Below are 21,718 nucleotides of genomic sequence, written 5' to 3' on the forward strand. Positions count from 1 at the left end.
AATTCGCGACCTTAGGGGCACTCTGATAGAGTCCGATCACGACCAACTTCTAGAAAGGAGGGGAAGGGTTTTCCAGCCAGGTGAGGGAAGAAGTGAAGAGGATGAAGGAGAGAAGGAAGGAGGAGGAGGAGGAGGAGAAAAAAAGAGATGGAGGGGGTGGAGGCGGTGATTGGTGGTGGTGAGTGGCGGTGATTGTTGGTAGTGGTTGTAAGGGACAGTGGTGGCTTGTGGTGGTGCTGGAAATTTTTTTATTTTTAAAAATTTTTTAATTGTATTAAAAAATGTATGTATGAATTAGGTGTTTTTGAAATTATTTTCAGAACGTGTTACTATAGTATTGCTATTGAAAAATAAGTTTGTGAGAAACAATCCAATCCAAAAAGAGCATTGCCTTTGGTCCTTGTTTTTGTTGGCTTTTCTTCAATTTTATCTTCTTTTTTTTTGGTAATTTTTGGGAGGGCAGCGTTCAAGTAATTGATTTTAGCCATGATGTTTTGCCCAAGGTAAAGGCATCACACTATTTCATCTACTTGGAAATAATAATTGGGTTTTTTTTGATAGCCATTTATTTGTCAAAATTTATTTATTTGCATCATCAATATAATTTTTAATCACCTTTTTATTATATATATATTACATAAAAAAATGCTACTGTAATTTTTTAAAAAAATGTATCCAAAATAATCTACTGGTCAAACATACTCAATTAATAATTGTGTGAAGCATTGAATGATTTGTAACCAATTTTGACAGAATTAAGAGAGAAAATGATACGTAACCACGGATTTCTTATCTATTGAATACAATTGACAAAATACTGGACAATATAAACCAGCCAAATATGAAGTATCCCACCAGTCTCGTTGGTCCTACATCCTCCGGTTCCTGTTCATCATCACGTGCAGAAAAATCAGGTTTGTTTGGAGTGAGATGATTTCAAATAAAATAATTTGCTTCACAAATTTTAATCATTTTTTTAATCTTTTCAATCATTTTTTTATTTTAAATACATCACATTACAAAAATTATTATAGTAATTATCTCAAATAAATCATCCAAATAAATTTCTATCCAAACAAACTCATCATCTCTTGTTGAATGAATCAAGAAAATTAGCTTTGTTTGAATTACATTTTTTTTGAAATTTTTCAGAAAAATGACTGTGACAATTTGACATATGTGAGATAAAAAAATGATTAAAAAATATGTTCACGAAAAACGTGATAATTTTTTTTTAAAAAAAAAAATTGCTTTCCACACTATGCTTTAACATATGCTAATGAAGAGGGCTCTATCCTGTAAGTAAGTAGAGGGAGGAGGGAGGAGGATCCAACAATTGTATGACTATAAGGTTCTTGTTTCTGAACCAAAACTTTTCATCCTCTCAGCGGAGAAATAATTAGTGGGAACCATAGGCTAAATTTCGCTCTCAGCTGAGATCATCTTTTCATCCTTGTTCATATGGCGGTTAAAACAAAATTGGAGCCAAATGCAACTTTCAGCACAAACAAAAAGGGAACATTTACTTGATGACTTGCCCTCTTACCACTCAGAAGAAAAAGGGAAACTTTGCTAGTACAAATTCAAAAAAAAATTAAAGAAAAAGAAACCAACCCAAAACAATTATTTCAAAACATCGGTTCCTGTTGGAAGTAGCTGATTTGGAATTGGGAAATTTGCGAACAGAGAGAGAAACATGCCTGAGGAGGTGGTGTTCCAGTTGGAGTTTGAGTTATGTCAACCTCGAAAGGCCACATATATCTATCAGGTTTTTCACTTCTTGCCAAGCTCCAATCGTATAGACGTCTCTCTTCTACTGAAGACAAAATTGAATACGATTCCTGAGAAAAAAAAAATCAAGAATGTTGATCAGCCCAAGTAACCTCTTCCCATGAAGTGTGAAGATTGAATTTCATATAGGCACCAACTTTCAAAAGCTCAAGATTTGTGTTGAGTTCTTCTTCTGAAAGTCCTTGACTCAACAGTTCATCAACCTTTTTCTTGTATGCGAGAAAAACCTGGAAATTTACAAGTGAGCTAGAGGGCAGAGGAACTAAGCTGTAGAAGTAAAAATTTTTAGCTGCTTTGGTTATTTCTGGACCTGATCATAAGAACATCCTCTTCGAAGTCCAAGCCTTCCATAGTGATCTGCATCGGTGATTGCTGCACTCTAGGAAAAAAGCGTTTTAGTTGTCAACAGTAATCTCCCATTCTTCATTTTGCAAACCCACTTTTGAGAGGAAGAAAAAGAACTCATTTCAGTGTCAAATACAAATTTCTGCTAGAAAAGAACCATCAGCTTCAGCTCAATAGCGGACAAAATTCTAAACAAGCTGGAGGAATTAATTTAAAAGAATTTCAAAATCTTGCATTAAATCCCTCAATCCGAATGTAGCCTTTTGAAAGCAAAAACTGCAAGTACCATGCTGCTGCTACTTCTGGTGTTGTAAAACTTATAATTCATCCGGCAAAAATTTAGAGAAAATTCTCAGTTCTTAAATTTGGATTCTGCAAACATTCTTTATTAGCAATGAGCAAACATTCTTCTCGTTTACAAAATCAAGACGGACATAAACAATCATGATAGTAGAAAGCCAATGCTTTGCTTCGTAAAGGAGGTGAATGAATTAATTAGGCACCTATGCCACGAAGAGCCTTGTCAACATTAAGAGGAGAAATCAAGGATGGAGGGCCCTGCGGAACTTCAGCAGGCGTAGTTTCTTCAGACTCTACTGTTTCTGAGGTTGCCGCAGTTTCTTCAGCAGAAACCTCGCTGCCAGAGCTCCTCACAACAGCCACTCTACGAGGCCACTTTCTTGCATCGGGAAGCTTAAAATGGCATGAACCACGACTACCGTTATTACTTGTTCTTGAAGACGTTGATGAACAAAAATGAGGAGTTGCTGCTGCTGCTGCTGCCGCCGCCGTGGTGGCCGATGCAGCCATTTTGCGGGTGTGCTGGGGAAGATGTATGTAAGTCTTGAGGGGTTGGTTTATTCGTAGTTTTCATGCACAGATGATTGTTGAGGTCGAAAGAGGCTTTGCCTTTGCGGAGATAAAGCTTCTACGTTTCTGCACCATGGAAATGCTATCTGATTTTTTTTTTCATCAATTGTGCTGAATAAGTAGGTCTTTCTATCATTCTTAGGCAACAAGGTCGTTGTAGTATAGTGGTGAGTATTTCCGCCTGTCACGCGGACGACCCGGGTTCGATCCCCGGCAACGGCGCTTATTTTTGCAAATCTAAGTTTGGCTAAATAAGTTGATCTCTCGTTCTTAGCCTAAGTTTCATTAAATAAGTTAATCTCTCGCTCTTAGCCAACAAGGTCGTTGTAGTATAGTGGTAAGTATTTCCGCCTGTCACGCGGACGACCCGGGTTCGATCCCCGGCAACGGCGAGTACTTTTGCAAACCCAAGTTTTGCTGATTGTCAAAAATTGCGAAATTGGTCCTTCGTTTTTGTGGATGATGCTTTTTCAGGGTCTCTTAAAAATTGATGCATGTTAGTGGAACTTTCAATATTTTGGTTGGGCCAATTTGGCAAATGATCAATTATACATGTAGATTATCCTTTTCTGATCTCTCTGGTGCAATCTTATTCTCAGTTTTTAGAAACTGAGGAATTTCTTCCAGTGCTACCTATCCAGAACTTTACTAAAATCAGCCGAGTTCTCGGCTCTCACTTAAATTCACTAGCTTAGCTTCTGACCCTTGTCAAGTTGTCTGAGCCTTCTGGGAGCTAATCTGCTTGCAGGTAAGGGTGCTCATCATCTATATGTGAAAATGTCGGACAAAATAATCCGTGTTATCTTTATATTTTCCCCTCCATCAATGTAAAAGGGCTTATTGCCATTCCTACAATTTTTTTGGTTTTGATAATTGGTTAAATTTGTGTGTTGATGATTTTTTGTTCCCCGCTCGTCAATCCAAACCCAAAGCTGTGTGTTAACTAAAGATAGGCTTTTTCCCCCCCTTAACCCAGCGGAAGGAATGAACTTGTGGCGGGTCGTTGTGTTTTAATGGTTTTATTGAAGAATAGGGTTTAAGTTTTCATTTGGCTTTCTTCATGTTAAGTTTGTGTTTGTTTCTACTTCATTCTATCTATTTATATGCAATTTGAATTTCTTTTATTATTGTATTTGTTTTTTCGTACTTCCAATGAGCTAATTTAACTAACCAATCAGCGACTTATTAAGGGTTCCTTTTAGTTGATGGTTTTTCTCAAGAAGAATGAATCTTGACGCCTTTGTTTCAATTGTAGGCTATAGAACACTATCAGAAAGCTTTCAGTACTTTCTTTTTGAGCAAGTTTGTATATTAGCAGGATGCGCCTCGCAGAATCACTAAGGGATTCTGGAGATGTCAGGAGTAGTAGAGAGGAGGCTGGGCCTAGCGGTACCTCTGGCTCTGCTCCAGATAGCACTGCTCGTGTTAGGAGGTTTCCATTGGCGGCGCAACCTGAAATTATGAGAGCTGCTGAGAAGGATGACCAGTATGCTTCCTTTGTCTACGAAGCCTGTCGTGATGCCTTTCGTCAGCTTTTTGGTGGGTTTGCACATATGCTTGAATTATTGTTGATAATGTCAGCTCTTTGTTATCTTGACTTAATTTTTTTTTATTTTTTTGGTTGATAATGTCGTTCGCATAATTGCATTTTTAACTTGCTTCTCAATTTCTTACTGTTTTAAAAGGTACAAGAGTTGCGATGGCTTATCAGAATGAGGTTAGCACATCCGATATCTTTACTTTAAACTTTGTCTTTATGAAGATCTCTTATTTTTGGCAAATTGAAAGTTTGCCTGGAACCATACTGGTATATGTGATAAACTGTTTGAATGAATCAACAGATATTAATTTGAATAAAACCAGAAATTCTTCCTTTTGTTTCATGGATTTCTTTAAGATTATGTTTCCCTGATCTTGATTTTATTATTATTGATTTTGGTCAGAATGTAAGTTGCCTTCTACCAATTTTTGTAATATGGCTCTGCTGGGAGGCTCTTCATGTATTTCTATGGCGTACCAATCGTGAGTGGTTAACAAAGAGATAGGGAACGAACTCTTGATGATAACATACATTTTATTTCTGAAATTAGAGACTTAAAAGTGCAATGTAAATTGTTTGTGTTCATGGAAATTTGTGTTTTGAATTTAGACAGATGCATGTGAGGTGCTCTATGTTTATTAAGCATTTCTTTGATTGAAGAAAGTGGTTTCTGAATGGAGAAAAAGTAGAATAAGGTATCTGAGAGACCTATGTGGAAAAGAGATCAGTTTCACTGAAAAGGGCATTATGTTCTTTAGGTCCTGTTCAAACAACTGTATTTGATGGGGCATTAATTATTTTAATGTTTTTTGATGAGCATCTTAATTCTACAAATGCATTTTTTTTCAGCTTTGTGTTGACAATTTTTGTGGTTATTGGGTGACATCTGAGCCGTTACTCCTTTACAGACAAAGCTTTTGGGCCAGATGCTTTATTATGTGTTAACAACAGGCGCTGGACTACAAACGTTGGGAGAAGAATACTGTGACATCATTCAGGTGTTTCTCTTATTCCCTCTGTGGATTCTTGTCTTGGAACATCATGAGCATTTTAGCTTCGCTTTTGTGGCAAATTTATCCGTGTTTACACATAGAAAACACAATTATGCTGGTTAGCATGATGATAACTAACATATGCTAGCATGATGATAACACATGAAAGCATATGCTTGGAACTGTGGGGGCTTCATTCAATAGGCAAATCATTCTGTCTAGATCCAAAGAGGATATCATGCACAAATTTTGCTTTTGCATAATGCATTTGCCTACCTGAAAAACAGCTACACCATATTATAGTTACATTCTTAAGAAAATTCTTCCATTGCAGCTTATATGTGCCTCATTTCTCATTTTATATGATGTTATTTTTATTGGTCCAGGAATTTTTTTTTTTATGAGCCTTCCTTAACCAAATATTGTGTATCATACAGGTTGCAGGACCATATGGGCTTTCACCAACACCTGCTAGGCGTGCCCTCTTTATATTCTATCAAACAGCAGTTCCTTACATTGCAGAAAGAGTCAGGTTTTCCTGCTATTTGACGAGGATCTTGTTTCACTGCGAAAGTGAATCCTTTTGAACCAACATTTCATTTTATCCTGGCTGTTTTGCAGCTCAAGAATTGCTTCTCGCGGCATCTCACTTGCTGATTCACTATCTGATGATCTTCTTCTTGATGATGCTAGCCAGAGCACCCATATACAACCTCCTGATAATGATGAAGTTGCAGTGTCCTTATTATCAGCTTTTTCCAGATGGAAAGCAAAAGTAGTTGGACTATGGTCCTATGCAGTTCAGAGGTGGCCATCAGTATGCCCTCTTCCTTGTACTTTTTTCTGCATTGTGTGCAAAATTTGGTCAAAGATAGTTGGAGGATATGGTCTCAATTTACATTAAAACCCATTTTGTATTACTTTCCTGTGATACTTTTCTTTCAACAATTCACTTATGTTTTCTACATATGCTCATCACATTTCTTGGTTTAAGCCATATATATTTTGTTTCATTTGTAACATCTTCTGACGCTTTTGAGTTCAGGTCCTTCCTTTTGCCCGTGAGATTTTACAGTTGGTTCTCCGCACTAACCTCATGTTTTTCTATTTTGAAGGTAATAAATACATTATTGGTGTTGCCTATCCATTCATTATGGATTATGCGGTTTAGTTTGAGAAACTTCTTAATGTCTTACAAATTTTCTTTGTGACAGGTCTCTATTATCATGTTTCAAAACGTGCTGCAGGGATTCGCTATGTCTTCATCAGCAAAACTACCAGCCAACGACCACGGTAATTTTGTTGCTCAAGATGAGCCATTCTGAAACATCTTTGTCTATTGGGCCATGTAGATTTACATTTCTATACTGCTCTGTTGTCTGCAACCGACTTTTTTTCTTCTGGCTTATCAATTATTTCTAAATCTTTTAGAAAAAAAAGGTTATTTGTAGATTTTTTTAATTATAGACTACATACGCAAACATTGTGCATCCACAAATACAGTCTGCGTACTGGTTTATAGTAGTTTGATGTTCTTGCATGTGCCTTGTTACTATTTGAAAATTTTGCAACTATCATTGCAGAAGCCGGGTAGACATATCTATTTGTATGGTCCTTTCTAAGTATGTCCAAGATGATCAGGTTCCTCTTTTCATGCAGATATCAAATATTAGGTGTTTTTCTTCTAGTTCAGCTTTGTATCATTGCTGCCGAAGGATTGCGCCGGAGTAATTTATCTTCCATTGCCAGTTCAGTTCATCAAGCATCTCCTGGGACCTACCAAACATCTGCAGGTTTCTGAAATGTTCAATTTTCCCAATTATACGCTAATGTAGCATCAGATCCTATGTGTTTCTATTTTCCCTTTTACAACTTACGGGTTGCCAATTAACTATTTTTTTTTTCTTATGCTCGAGTCTGCAGGGCGTGGTTTACCTGTTTTGAATGAAGAAGGCAATCTCATAAGTGGGGATACTGAAAAGAGTAGTTGGGTCTCTGATCTGGCATCAACTTCTGAGGTAGGTTTAGTGTTTTATTCAGTTCCGGATATGCATCATTTTCTGAGGACAAATGCCCACTAACCTTTATGTTATGTTCTACTGCGTATTAATGCATGTGATGCTATAATGATGGTTTGCCTTTCTCAGTTTGTTGAAGATGATTTAATTGATGTCTAAATATAGGCTGAGTTGCTACATGTCAGGTTATGTACAAGTATATGTAATGTTGCTTTTGCACCATTCAGTTGTGACTACAAATTTGTAGAACTAATTACTGAACTTCTTTAAATCTTGAGCTTCCCCAAATACAGGAAACCAAGCAGGTTTCTATAGTATATTTGCTATCTGTTATGACTTGTGTTTCTTTGAGAATCCAGTTTTAAGCACAATTCTTGGCTGTCAATTTGTCAGCTGCAAGTGTTTCATTCTTATCATTCTTTCTCCTTTTTCTTTTTTGCCTTTTCTTTTACAAATTGTGTTAGTCTAAATTTTCTGATAAAGATTTGAGTCCACTTGATTAAATAAACACCTGCAAAATTTGAACTCTGAAGTCTGATGTTAATAGTGAACCTCCTTTTCTTTTTTGCCTAAATTTTGAAGTGCTGCTAATAAATATCTCCTTTCCCTTTTTTTTTCCCTTGAGGGTCACAGTTCTTGGCATGTTTTGTTGTGTTTGATTGCAAATTAATTCTCAAAAATCATAATTGTTTTAGTCTAGTGCGACTGGAGTTAGCAAATGCACACTTTGCTTAAGCAACCGCCAACACCCGACAGCCACTCCTTGTGGTCACGTGTTTTGCTGGTAATGTCTTCTGGAACCTGCTGTGTTATCTTTTATGCCGCTGCAGAGTATAGCTTACTTTCTTGCTCACCTTTTTTTTTAAATTAAATTTGATGTTGCTTTAATTGTAGGAACTGCATTATGGAGTGGTGTAACGAAAAGCCTGAGTGTCCTCTCTGTCGTTCTCCTGTAACTCATTCAAGCCTAGTCTGTCTCTATCATTCAGATTTTTAGCTTGTCATATTGAATTCAAGTGCAAAATACAAGAAATAGTGACCTAACTACGTAGAAGGGTAAGCTTAGCGGGCATTTTTTTGACCTACATCAGAGCTTGATTTTCTTTATGATTAGCTCATGAGAAATTGACCAGTTAAAAGATTTATATCCTTGTTAAAATATTACGTCTGAGGATGCCATGATTAGTCATTCGTAGCCTTGTGTAACAGCATAGAAGGATTCAATAAGAGTTGTTTTCCTTGTATGAGCGTATCGGTGCTCAAGCATACAAAAGAACAGCACAAACTGTATAAAAGTGAATGTTGAAACCTGAAATTCCCTATGTACATGCATGGCAGCAATGCCTTTGTCAAGTTCTGTATATATATACATACATACACGATGAATTGTAGATTGAAATTGAAAGGTCACTATTACAGCGAGCTGGTCAGTACGAAGTACCTGTCTCGTGTCTGCAGGTGACCAGATCTTCCATTTCCATCCAACACGGAGTCCAGAAAATGATTCTGGTTCTCCCTCCAGTGATGGACTGGGAAATTTTTCTGTATAGTTGGTTAAGAGTTTGCTATGAAAGTCTTGAGATGTATATTATTTTCCATTTGGCATGTATGTCAAATTTGTGCTGATTCAGCAGCTTTTTCTCATGTGGGTAAATCTGCTAAGTATTTTTTATGTCTTCAGGTGAGTTCACCAGCAAGAAGCTTAGCAGTTACCTGGTTTTTCGCAATTGTTTATTGACATATTTTTCTTGAAATTAAAGAATTGTTGTTACTTATATTCGTTTAGGCAAAATAAGGAAATGGATCTCTGAAAGGTCTGTTTTAAAACGATTTCTCTGTTTTCCCAGCTTCCAAGTGTTTCCTTCGCTTAAAAACTGGCTTTCAACTCGTGCATTTAATGTACGGAATAACATATTCATTTAATGAATAGTTTTTATATTAATTGTATTTAGGAATGTTTATGCAATTTTAAGAATTCATTGAATCAGAGGTAATAAATTGCTAAGTCAAATTCTAATATTATCAAGTTGTCGGAGAATTTTCTTATAAAAAAATTAGTTAAACGAAAAAGTTCTTGAACATATCCAATTATTCCTATAAGTCGTTGGTCACTAAGAGAGTTTTAAAGCCCTATTTGGGTGTAGGTCAAGGGATCAAATTCCTTTGCCTGTATTCTGAAAAATCTGGACTTTCCTGGAAATGTTATCAGCGAGCGAGTGCGTAGGTATTCGTTTGGAGTGGTGATGGTTCAATTTCTTCCGGATTGTCTTTGGGTTTTTTCAGGTCCCCTGACCAAAAAAAAAAAAAAAAAAAAAAGTTCTTGAATATCAATTATCTATCGTCATGCAAAAACTCTAAAATATATCAATATGCAATTACTGTACGCATATCCATCAAACTAAGTTGCTTTTAATTGTTAAAAAAAAGAAAGAAAAGAAAAAACAACGCAAATGATGAGATGAAAGTTGTTAGAAGGGAGAGATTATTTATGATCGTTGCTTGAATGCGGAATAGTTAGGTGCATTAAGAAATTGATCCTTAAATTCTTTCAATTGGCTATGCATTGAACCCGTGCTATGGATGGTATCTGAACGAAGTGCATTTGCTAATCCTGTCCTCAACCGTACCATACCTAGTGATGGTGTGCTAGGAAACATATTTTGCTTTTAAAAGCATTGAGCCCCTGAATTTTATCCTCAGTTGTACTTTACCGTCCTCAATTCAATAAATAGATATTTTGCTCCCCTACTTTATATTTTAGGACAAAAAAATGTTCTTTTTATATTAGTTATTATTTTATTTCTTTTTTGTTTTTTTGCCCTTTTTCTATTTGTCCCTATTTTTTATATTTTTTAATTTTTCTCCGTTCTCTCATGTGGAAAAGACATAATAAGGGAATAAATAAATAGAAATAAAATAAAATAAAATAGTAAGGACACTTTTGTTTTGAAATATCAAATAAGGGCGGGGTGCTTATTTAATGAATTCAAGGGGACAAAAATGCAACCAAAGGTATAAAGTTAAAGATGGATTTAGTGCATTTAACCCTTTGCTTTTTTGTATGATGTGAGTTGATTGTGATGAGGTTCATCTTTTAATCTTTCACTTACAAATGAAATCATTATGATTCTCTGATTTATCATTTTTTTATTTATTTTATCAACCGAGAAATGATGTTGATGTGTGATGTGTGTGTATACATCATTTGAAGCTTAGGTGGAAAATAATTTTCTTGAGTTGAAATCTCGTGCATTACGTCTATTAGAGATATGTTTATTAATCAGAAAAGGACATTATGACTATACAAAACTAAATAAACCATGGACTTTGGAATTAAAATATAATTCAACTTGCATAGAATTTTTATTTAATAACTAAAAAAAAAAAAATTTACAAAGAGACCCAAGTATATTTTAGCACAAAAGGGATTAACAGACATTCTGAGGCCCAATTTGATTTCCTTAACCCTAGAGCCTTCAAAAAATTGGTTTTGAGTCAAGCATGGATCCAAACTCAATCAAGACTTTAACCAGTTTGATGAGGCATAGTCTTCAGATTAGAACCTCACCTTTCTCATTGTTGCATTTTTAGGTCTTTATTGATTTGGGATTTGCCCCTTCCCTTTTTGAAAAGTGTAGATCTTATATACACTACTATCACTCTTAAATTAATGATATGTGTATAAAAGTTCAATTTTAAATTTAAATTTTATATAGTTGTCATTTATCCAACGCTGATAGCGTACACACTGTCAGTGTCAGTAGGAAAGATTAATCCTTTTGGTAATTTTTGGTACATCGAATGGGAACAAACTACAGATACTCAGAGAGGTACACACGAGAGTTTTGAGTATATTAAAAAAAATAAATTTGTTTCTATTTTCATGAGTTTAGATAAACTAACATCTCTACTGTATATAAAGCCTTAACCAGCTTTTGGTGGTGTTAAGAAAAAGTGTCACTTAATGTTTTACTAATTTTACTCCTATTTCCCAAGCACTATATAGCACTTAAGAAACTACCCAAAAAAACTTCTACTTTCAAGACTTTAAACTTTCTACGCATAACCAACTAAAAACAATCTACTAAGTTATAAATAATGAAAATAAAATAAAAGAAAAACACACAAAGTTAATAAAATTATTTTCTTTTTCTTTTTCTTTTTCATTTTAGTTAAAGAGGGGGACTTCAAAACTTCTAAGAGGAAGGAAAAAAAAGGCAAGAACCTGATGTTAGAATATCTAGCAGCCCTTTGTGATATTCTTTCTAATCTTATTATAAATCAAGTGAATAGGATTCCAGATTTTGCTTTAGACCTAATTAAAGATGGTTATTGTCCTAACAGTAATTAACATAATTACTATGGTGGTGCACGCACGATATGATGATGTGACCAAGACCCTCTAATTACTCATGCTACAACTAAAAGTGGTTGTAAAATCAAATTATTAGACCCCATGCTTTTCCACTATTCCCAGGCGGCCAAAAACCTTGATCAAAGTAAAAGAGGAGCTTCTTTATCTTGTCACGTATCTTAAACCATTAATTTAGGTCCAGTTTCCACTCCAATGAAATTTTGTGATCATTACTTGTACTGTGAAAAAAGAAATTATTATTATCATTGCTCCTGTTCTTGGACACATTCCATAAATCCCGCGATAAAATGAGAAAAGAAGAAAATTATCAAGTTGACATCATACCTTGGTCATCCTCCAACATATCATCACGTGTGCAAGGCAGCCCTGAAACCTCATAATCCTTGCTGCCCCCACAGGAAGCACTTTTAAGGCACATTTGATCAGAGAAAGATTTTGGAGCACCAAAACACCAAGCAAGCAGCCACAAAACTCACTAGTCACTAGTGAATAAAGCTCCAGGATAAGGACATATGAGTTTTCTCCACCCCATTCTCTTTCTTTTTTTTCTTTTTTTTTCTTTTTCCTTCTAAGTCGGATTAGACCAGACGAATGCATTACGGCACTCATTGAATTTGAGAAGTCAGGAATTTCTGACGTTTTGATGCTGGCAAGGGGATTTGATCTTCTAACCAGCAGCACCCCAAGAGATACTTAAAGGCCTTCCTAGTGACCATTCTCTACTTTGTTCTGCTGCTAGTAATTATGTGATTATCCTCCAAAGGCTAAGAGCTCATTCTAGTCTACAAACACAAGAAATAATTTAAGGTGTCTGTTAATGCAAATTCAGCACCTATATATATATATCATTTACAATCAATCCGCATGCGTTTGGGGATGCTGATTCAAATTATTGGAGCATTACAATGTTATAGTCTTCTAATAACAAAAAATCTTGCACTATGACAAAGATACATGCATACAAATGTTGTGTTATTTGAATAATAAAGTCAATGAATTGGAAAATAAATTCTGGGCCATTCAAAACTTGAATTAAGACGTATGCTTGACCAATAATTTTTTTAAAAAAAAAAAATTGAAATAGAATCCACCACAAAAAAGTTGTATTGAAAAATCTTTGACTCCTCAAAAGGGAGGTCATATTCATGGGCATTTTGAACCCATTGACTTAGTGGAGATGGAGACCTTATAAGCAAAGGTGGGAAGAGCCTTTTTGTACAAATACACTTGGCCAAAAAGGCCTTGAAAATGATTGTGAGCCGCCCTCACAAATGAATAATTACCCTAACACCGTGTTGATTGATTATAAAAAATTTTCTTGTACCCTTGTCTCCCCGACCCATTACTTGAAACAACTAACAACCCAATGAACACACCTTTTCGCACACAACCTCGTGTGACCACAATGCCCTCATGGACAAGAAAAGAATAAAGATATACTAATTGGAATTTTGATGACAATAATATGATTTAATCTGCAAATTTAACAGCAGCCATCAAGTTACAATGGGAGGTGGGATAGTTCAAGCGGGCAAAAGTAATTCTTGACCTAGATTCAGTATCACCCTTGTAACTGAATTAATGTTGGCAAACTTGGATTCCATCACCAATCTAGAACTTGTCCAGGGTCTAATTGGGTTATTGTCAGAACTGAATGCTTTATTGTCAGAACTGAATGCTTGACTAAGTGTTCAAACTTGGTTAGGAGCAACAAATTCGATCGTTGAATCAACTTGACTTCGTTGTATATTCCTCGCAAATTTTCAACTTTCAATGGTCGAATATTTAACCTCATTGATCCAATCAACGGCTGAGTCGAACTTACAGAATTTAAACTTTTCTCCTTTATTTTCCTTTCAAGATAGTATTGCAACAACCATTAGACGAAAATTGTCACTCTCTTTTTCTTAGGACGGTCGATCAGATTCACGATGTTAGGCATATATTTATCTCATAAAAATATTGAGATTTCTGACTTATTTCGAATCGAGTCCAAACTCATAGTTAGCTAAACTCTATATTTTGGTTCAAAATCTGTCGATTCTAAAAACATACGAACTCAGTCCTAATTTCTTTCTTTGAACTTAGATGGAATCAATCCAACCTCGTTGACAATTCTGTTTCTGTTAAAGGTGAGGAACTCTTTTTTTTTTTTTTGCGTGAATTCTAAAATTAGTTCAAAGTGTTGAAGTGTGCCAAAATATCCCGTTGGATGAGGTCCCAAACTCACCACAAACACAATTCGGACGGGGTCCCAAATCCCACTTTGCAAACCCAATATATCTTCTTGCTCAAACAAGAATTGAATGGCAGTATAGGCATTTTGCAAGATTTTAGCACCATAAGAAGGCAGCCAAAAATAGATGGGGACAATGGGGGAAGCTATGATGGATGAGGAGAACATATTGCGGGGGTTAGGAGTGAGGGTGAGACTTGAGAGAGTGGGCACTCCACAATTTTTACTTAGTGGAATCACCGCACGCTCGAGACAAACACACCAATATCTACACCAACACTACTGCTACCAATAAAAACACTATTTTCTCTCTTTCTTTCCTTTGTCCTAATTTGGCCAGCCTCCTCCCCCTTGAGGCTGGGCGGACCCCGCAGATCCCCCCACCTCAAAAAATTGCCTCCTTGCCGGCTGCCGTCTGTGGCCTTGAAATGCATTAGCACGCCTATTTCTTCAATTCTACTAAAAGAATCCCCTTTCATTCCACGTATGCATGTCTTTTACTACCTGCTAAAGTTATTAGGCAATGGGGCTTTGTAATGCTTGCATATATCCAAGGCTTTGGTGCTACTAGTTTAATTCCATAAATGTGGTGGTGTAGATAAGGTGACATTGTGTAGATTGTTGTTATCATCACTACCTTCACAAGTTTGAGACCCAAATTTGAGGAACAAATTAAGGATGGGATGAGGGAAGACTTAATCAAGGCCTTGATGGAATACCTTACAAATGTTTATTGCTTTGTGTGGCATATATGTTGATGTCCCTATCTCTATTTCAACTTTCAATTAACTTAATATTATTCCGTAAGGACAGCCAAATTGACATCTAATTTCTTTTGCTGTGAGTGTTTATATATTTCCTTTTTCTTAGAACAGTCGTTGAGAGATCCAGAGTAATGTTTTTAAATTCGGACGGATGAGCGAACCGAATGAATTTCTGATTCACGGTCTATCCATCTGAGGGTGATGAGTGAACCGATTCACTAATTAGGTTTTTAGTGGTTTTGATCGGTTCAACCGATTCTTAATCAAGTTTGATTGGTTAAATTAACTTTCGATATCTAATAGAGAATCGAATCGATGTGGCGACCGATTTGCAGTTCAACCGGTCGAACCAGCCGTCTATGCCCAGTTTCTTTCCAAAATACTGACCCAAAAGCACATACTGTAATTGCAACACATACTACAATGAATCAACACATCTTAGACCGATTCATGCAAATCAACATTGTATAAAAGCATTATCATCTACACTTATATTGGTTGTCAGTGATCAAAATTTAAAGTGAAGCCAAATATTATTTATATCATGTCCGTGGGATATCTTACTCTAATGTAAAAAAAAAAAAAAATAGAATATTCATGCTGAGACACTCTTTAATTAGATGTGAATACTTCATAAGTTTGACTAACCATAATAAAGAAGAGTAGTGAGTCAAGTGCAATTTCAGCATTTGCTTTGTATCAATCCAAATGTATGCACCACCAATCTTAGATATCCCTTTTCCTTCCAAACATGAAACAATTAGAAAAGCCCTATCTGTTTAGGATTGTCGATCTTATACGATAGTTTGATCTTGGGTCCATGTCCATGGTACGTTATGTCATGGACGTGCGGCTCTTTTAGTCCGCGTGTACAAAAGCGGGGCCCTATAAAGCCATGCGCTCCACCCAAAAAAAAAAAAAAAAAAAAAAAAAAAAACACACACACACACAAGAAGAATGGAAAAATTATAATAGAAGAGTACTTCCTTCTTCCCCTAAATAATTTGGACATAAAATAATGCGCATGCTATCCCAATATGCTTCGTCACGCACCCACTTCTTAGTACTCCCCCTTCCATCCGATTATCATCACCCCACAAAATCAAACTCAATTAACTCACATGGCAACACTTGTGCGTCCGGGGTCAACCCTCCTCTTTTTTTTTTTTTTTTTTTTGAATAGTTTTTTTTTTAAAAAATATTTTTATCTTAATATAGAAGGGATTGCAAGACTCGTTAAGCTCTATTCATATAATGTTTTTCCGTTTTCAGATGATCTAAGATGTCTTGGGTTCAAGTCTCACGAGTTTGTCTCGAGCCAAGTCTCACGAGTTCTGAGCATTTATTTAATATCTCACGGTTCGGTTCAGTTTAATTATGTGTATCTCTACATACAATTCAAGAAATTTATATCCGTAAGAAGTGAAGACGAACGTAAAATCGATTTTCATTTGGACGTGACAGTCCAAACAGTGAACTCGAGACATGACCCAAAAAAAAAAAAAAATACATACACACACAAAAACAAGAAATACAAAATTCAAGATTGATGTTGATGGTACTTTTGGCCATGCTAATAATGCAATTCACAAAAGTTTCAACCGTGATGGTGTAAATCGTACCAATGCATTATTCGGTCTCATGCATTCACGAATTTTAAGTGTCTGCGCCACCTGGTTAGGTCTGTCGTCAAATTGGCCCGTGCCAACGCTTCATAATTGTGTATTCGTTTTTTCAGGCAATAAACAAATAATTATACATTGTGTAAGGGATTTTTTTTTTTTTTGGCTGCGGAAAATCCGTGAGTGTGTATATAGAAATAATTATGGTTGGCATGGGCATGGGAGCCTAAAATCTTTCTTACTTGGATGCTATAAAAAGGTGTAGCATTTGGCACATTCAATATCCTCACAACTCATTTCCACTGGCTAATTGAGGGCAAGGCAGAGAGGCTTACCAAATTTTGTGATCTCTCTTTGTTTTCGTCTGTTAGTTAAAGTTCTCTCACAGTTTTTCCTCTGTTCTTCTTCACTTCTTGACTTCTTACCAGTGAACAAAAACTCATCCCAGAAAACAACAGAAGTGATCATGGGTGAAGCCGTTGAGTTTTTCGATTGCAATTGTTTCTCCAAAGTTCATTGTGAAGCTCAACCCGATCAACACCTTGTGATGACAATGGAGGGCAATCATCACCAGAATGATGGCACCTGGTTTGAAGAAGAAATTGATGATGACTTGAGATGGTCTTTTGCTTTGAACAGGTTCAGTTTAATTTGAACTCGAACCATGCACAAATTCTCTGTCATCAATGTCTATGCTTCTTTTTTTTTCTTTTGGTTTCTCTAAGCTTTTCTCTGTTGTCTTTCATTTCTTTCTTTGTGAAGAACGGAAAATTCCTAAGACGTTTTTTTCTTTATTTTCGTCGGAGTTCATTTGATTCACAAAGAAAAAATCAGGGTAGCTTCAATGGCCACAGGGACTAGGTCGTTTACAAAAGTTTCTTATCAAACACAGTGGTGTTTTGGTGATGTGAATTGTCGATCCTTTTAATTACGATACTTTCTGCACTCTGTACTGCTTCTTATAGTCTGCATCAATAGATCTCATGCATTAAACTTCATGTTATTTTGGTGCTTGGATAAATCGCATGCATTAACCCAAAAAAAAAAAAAGTTGTTCATCACCTGAAAAAATGTTTCTCTATTTGCGTGGATAGATCTTCTAAAAGAGGCTTACAAGTCAATTCCCCCCCCCCCACCTCACCCCACCCCACCCCACCCCACACACACACACAAAAGTGGACCAAACTCCAAAGTCTTAACTAATCCCATATGTTTGTTGATCCTTTTTTTTTTTTTCAATATCAAATTGAAAATGTCTGATATTATTAGAACCTTTCACTCTCTTTCTGCAGTGTTCTGCACAAGGGAACTAGCGAATACCAGGACATTGCTCTTCTGGACACCAAGAAATTTGGCAAAGTACTTGAGATTTCTCTTAATGCTTTCAACAGAGATATATATATATATATATGTCTATAAAATTCATAGTTTCACTCATCTTTTGTGCTGAATATGTTATGTATACAGGTATTGGTGATTGATGGGAAGATGCAGAGTGCAGAAGTGGATGAATTCATATATCACGAATGTTTGATTCATCCAGCTCTCTTATGTCACCCAAAGTAATCTACTATTAAACCCTATAATTTCTTTTCTTAATCACATCACGCATGCATGCCAAATCTTTTCCACGTCCCCTATAACCCCTATTGCTATCTAACCCCTCTGACTTTGACTCTCTTATCATTAAAAATTCTTGCAACTGCCCCCCCAACCAATCCCCACACAAAAAAAAAAACTTTCCCTCGAGATATACACGATGAAGAAAACCTAATAAAAGTAATTACTAAAGGGTATCCATTTGAGTTGCAGAAGGGTTTTGCATGTCAAAGATAGATAATTTTTTTTCCTCGAAACGATATTCGACTATATTGCTTTCAAAAGATATACAATTGCGAGCAAAGGCTCGAGTTAACTTTAATTATCAAAGATAGATAATTAGATGGTTCAAAAAAGTCATGAATTCTACTGACAATTGAAGCAGTAAAAAGAATTATCAACTCAGAAAAGAAAACGTAGTTGTGGGTATAGACAATTAGATTAGACATGCACATAAAGAAAGATCATATAAGATTTTATCCATCCATATATGATAAAAAGTTGGTAATGAAATTGAGTTGTTGGTTCATACGCAGCCCAAAGACTGTGTTCATAATGGGGGGTGGTGAAGGGTCCGCAGCAAGGGAAGCACTGAGGCACAAATCCATTGATAAAGTGGTGATGTGTGACATTGATCAGGTAAAATACGTACGTGTCTATGTTCAAAGTTTACTGCTATTGATGATAATCTCTTAGTATGTGATTGGGCTGTTTATGTTTGACTCTGGATTTTACATGTTTTTAAGCAGGAAATTAGCATGTATTATTGTAAATAGTTGTGACCACTATCTTGTCATAATTAGCTGGAATACAACAAAAACCACAAAACATGGCATGTCTCTCTTTTTTTTTTTTTTGGTAGATTTTAGTAAGTAATAATAGCACCAAGAAGAAACGAGCTGGCTAATCCCTAATCAGAACCTGGACAAATTCATCATCTGTGTCATTTTATGTGGATGGGGTCCATCTATCCACTAAGAGCACTAAGACCACTATTTTGGTTTTGTCCATCTCCTCTGCCAGTTGAAAATTCATAGAAGCATCCTCTGTTGTCGTCAAGAAGAAATTAGCAAATCCAAGTATACACTACTATACACACACAGTCACATACTAGGTTTAATGCGTAGGTGAGGGAAGAAATAGAAACTGAAAGGGAACAAAAAGAAACTAGCAAACAAGAGAAGCATCCATCTCTCTCTCTCTCTCTCTCTAAATAATTATATGTAACTTGCTCCTCTTTGGTAGCAGAGAATACTACTAATTTTGAGGGGGTCTTTTGCAGGAGGTTGTTGATTTCTGCAGAAGGTATCTGACTGCAAATCATGATGCATTTCATAACAACAAGCTTCATTTAGTCATCAATGATGCCAAGTAAGGCTTCTTGTGAATATACTTATATAGTATATATAGATATTCTGAACCGAGTTATATAATATTGCACGGATGAGTGATATTAAAATGGGATCACTCAAAAATCATCAAGTTTGTCAAATGCACAAATAATACAATTATCTCATGTAATTATATGAACATATAGTTGAGGCCTAAAAACAAATTAAGGGAAATTTTTTTAAAAAAAAAAATACAATTTTGTAATTTTAAGAATTAACTTTTCTTGCCTTGATGGGACCCTTTTCACCTAATCATCAACCTGTCACTCCACTATCATGGTAAACTTTACTTGTATAAATACAAAATTAACCAGTTTCCTTCTACACGGAATTCTCAGTGCCACTTTTCCAGTGGTAATTCAGTGCCACTTCTATATTTATGCCAAGTGTCCTATTTATTTAATTTGTCATGTGTTGTTTATTTAAATTTCTTCTACTATCACGTGATAAATGGGATTGACACTGAATTTGGCACCGAGTAGTGGCATAGAGGATCCCAACTGGTTTCCTTCAACCTTAATAAGTACTATTTGATGTAATAAAAGTTTGGTAAACATCATGGTTTGCAGTTGGTGGGTCTTGCTGGGCCAAAGGGCAATGTTGGTTTTTGGGCCTTCCAGCCTGCTGTCTTTCTTCTCAAGGATAAATAATTTTAGCCCATATTCTTGCACAAGCAAAAAAAATAATAATAATTAACCCATGCATGGAATTTGTCAAATGAAGCAAACTAAATTATGATAATTTTTGATGTCTTGAAAGAGCTGAATTGGAGGAGAGGAAGGAAAAGTTTGATATCATAGTGGGGGATTTGGCTGATCCAGTTGAAGGTGGCCCCTGCTATCAACTGTATACCAAATCTTTCTATGAAAACATCCTCAAGCCTAAGCTCAGTGACAATGGCATCTTTGTTACTCAGGTAATTAGTCTTGAATTTAGCTTAAATATTTATTTTTAGGCAAGCTTAAATGTTTATTAAGCAAAAAATTTACCACATTTTCCTTTTAACCATCGTTAATCATTCAATTAAACCCTTTGCTCCCTCCATAGGCTGGTCCAGCTGGTGTGTTCACTCACAAGGAGGTCTTCTCATCAATTTACAACACCATTAAACAAGTGTTCAAGTGTAAGCCTGCCTCCTTAATAATTCAAGATTTGGGTCTAATTACCACTTGATTTTCTTAATTATGGTGACAACTAAGCTCAATAATAATAATTTTTATGCAGATGTTCTTGCCTACACAGCTCATGTACCGTCTTTTGCTGATACTTGGGGATGGGTCATTGTCAGTATCTAAACTTTGATTGTCTCTATATATTAGTCTAATTACAACATCATTAGTTGCAGACTTGCTGGTGGTATATCATAATTATATTGATTCTGCAGGCCTCAGACCAACCATTTTGTCTTGATGCTGGGAAGATAGACAAGAAGATGGCAGAAAGAATTGAAGGAGAATTGCTCTACTTGAGTGGTGCCTCCTTTTTCTCCTCCACCATCTTGAACAAAACTGTTGCCAAAACGTAAGTCCGACCAACTAATCAAAGAACAAATGAATTTCCAGAGTTCTTTTTCCCAAACATTTCTTTTCATTTAGTACATGAAATCTTTTTCTTTTTTTTTTTCTTGGGGGGTGTTTCAGATTGAAGAATGAGACTCATGTGTATACTGAAGAAGATGCAAGGTTCATTCATGGTCATGGGGTAGCATACCGAAATTGATGCGGCAGGCCTTTTGGTGGGGGGAAAACTGCTGTACAGTCAAAAGGCAGGATCAAGAAGATGGAATAGTAGTTGAAAGTTCTCCAGTGAACAAAGGAGGGAAAGAGGAAAAAAAAAAAAAAGAAGAGAAATCTTAAACAATTGTTAGAAGCTCTTGGTATTAGATAGTATATATGCTAGGCTACTTGTGGTTGTTCTAGGGCTCTGATCTACATTTGTTTCTTTAATATTATCTCATGTAATGCTGAAATATCAAGGGGCATTTCTCCATTAAGCTTTTCAGTTTCTTGCTTCCTTAGATCACAGGCCTATTTTCCAAGCAAAAATCTGTGCGACACTTTTTTTTCCTAAGAAGATTTATTAGAAGGCCAATCTATGTAAAAGGAAATGCATTGCTTTTTGTCACTGGGCCAATCAATTTTTGATTGTTTTTCCAAAAAGAAAAAAAAAATCTTG

The 21,718-nt window shown here is 35.9% G+C and overlaps 3 protein-coding genes and 2 non-coding genes across 7 annotated transcripts; 4 read left to right on the top strand and 1 right to left on the bottom strand.

Annotated features, from left to right (window-relative positions):
* Nucleotides 1-686: 686 nt before the first annotated feature.
* Nucleotides 687-3,055, bottom strand: LOC113703329 (NAD(P)H-quinone oxidoreductase subunit U, chloroplastic-like). Its single transcript, XM_027224653.2, has 5 exons — nt 2,640-3,055; nt 2,102-2,163; nt 1,929-2,018; nt 1,701-1,841; nt 687-885 (listed from the first exon to the last, which is right to left on the bottom strand). The coding sequence occupies exons 1-5, from the start codon at nt 2,944-2,946 to the stop codon at nt 790-792; spliced, it is 696 nt and encodes a 231-aa protein (XP_027080454.1). The 5' UTR covers nt 2,947-3,055; the 3' UTR covers nt 687-789.
* Nucleotides 3,056-3,156: 101 nt separating this feature from the next.
* Nucleotides 3,157-3,228, top strand: TRNAD-GUC (transfer RNA aspartic acid (anticodon GUC)). Its single transcript has one exon. It is a non-coding gene; the product is annotated as a tRNA-Asp (tRNA).
* A 98-nt stretch (nt 3,229-3,326) lies between these two features.
* Nucleotides 3,327-3,398, top strand: TRNAD-GUC (transfer RNA aspartic acid (anticodon GUC)). The gene has a single exon. It is a non-coding gene; the product is annotated as a tRNA-Asp (tRNA).
* LOC113702970 (peroxisome biogenesis factor 10) lies at nt 3,373-8,909 on the top strand. Of its 3 annotated transcripts, none has more exons than XM_027224164.2 (12): nt 3,373-3,754; nt 4,262-4,545; nt 4,692-4,723; nt 5,455-5,544; nt 5,976-6,070; nt 6,160-6,355; nt 6,584-6,653; nt 6,753-6,831; nt 7,198-7,331; nt 7,462-7,556; nt 8,252-8,340; nt 8,451-8,909. In XM_027224164.2, exons 2-12 carry the CDS (start codon nt 4,326-4,328, stop codon nt 8,551-8,553), a joined length of 1,203 nt encoding a protein of 400 aa, XP_027079965.1. In that variant the 5' UTR covers nt 3,373-3,754; nt 4,262-4,325; the 3' UTR covers nt 8,554-8,909. The 3 variants fall into 3 exon arrangements, with proteins under 3 accessions (XP_027079965.1, XP_027079966.1, XP_027079964.1); XM_027224165.2 differs by having other exon boundaries at nt 4,322-4,545; XM_027224163.2 differs by having other exon boundaries at nt 3,376-3,754; nt 4,325-4,545.
* A 7,959-nt stretch (nt 8,910-16,868) lies between these two features.
* Nucleotides 16,869-21,544, top strand: LOC113703920 (thermospermine synthase ACAULIS5). The gene is made up of 10 exons (XM_027225443.2): nt 16,869-17,192; nt 17,846-17,912; nt 18,021-18,115; nt 18,689-18,791; nt 19,435-19,523; nt 20,303-20,459; nt 20,591-20,666; nt 20,768-20,826; nt 20,928-21,064; nt 21,184-21,544. The coding sequence occupies exons 1-10, from the start codon at nt 17,020-17,022 to the stop codon at nt 21,260-21,262; spliced, it is 1,035 nt and encodes a 344-aa protein (XP_027081244.1). The 5' UTR covers nt 16,869-17,019; the 3' UTR covers nt 21,263-21,544.
* Nucleotides 21,545-21,718: the final 174 nt, after the last annotated feature.

Source organism: Coffea arabica, chromosome 8e (assembly GCF_036785885.1).
Source record: "Coffea arabica cultivar ET-39 chromosome 8e, Coffea Arabica ET-39 HiFi, whole genome shotgun sequence".
Lineage (NCBI taxonomy): Eukaryota > Viridiplantae > Streptophyta > Magnoliopsida > Gentianales > Rubiaceae > Coffea > Coffea arabica.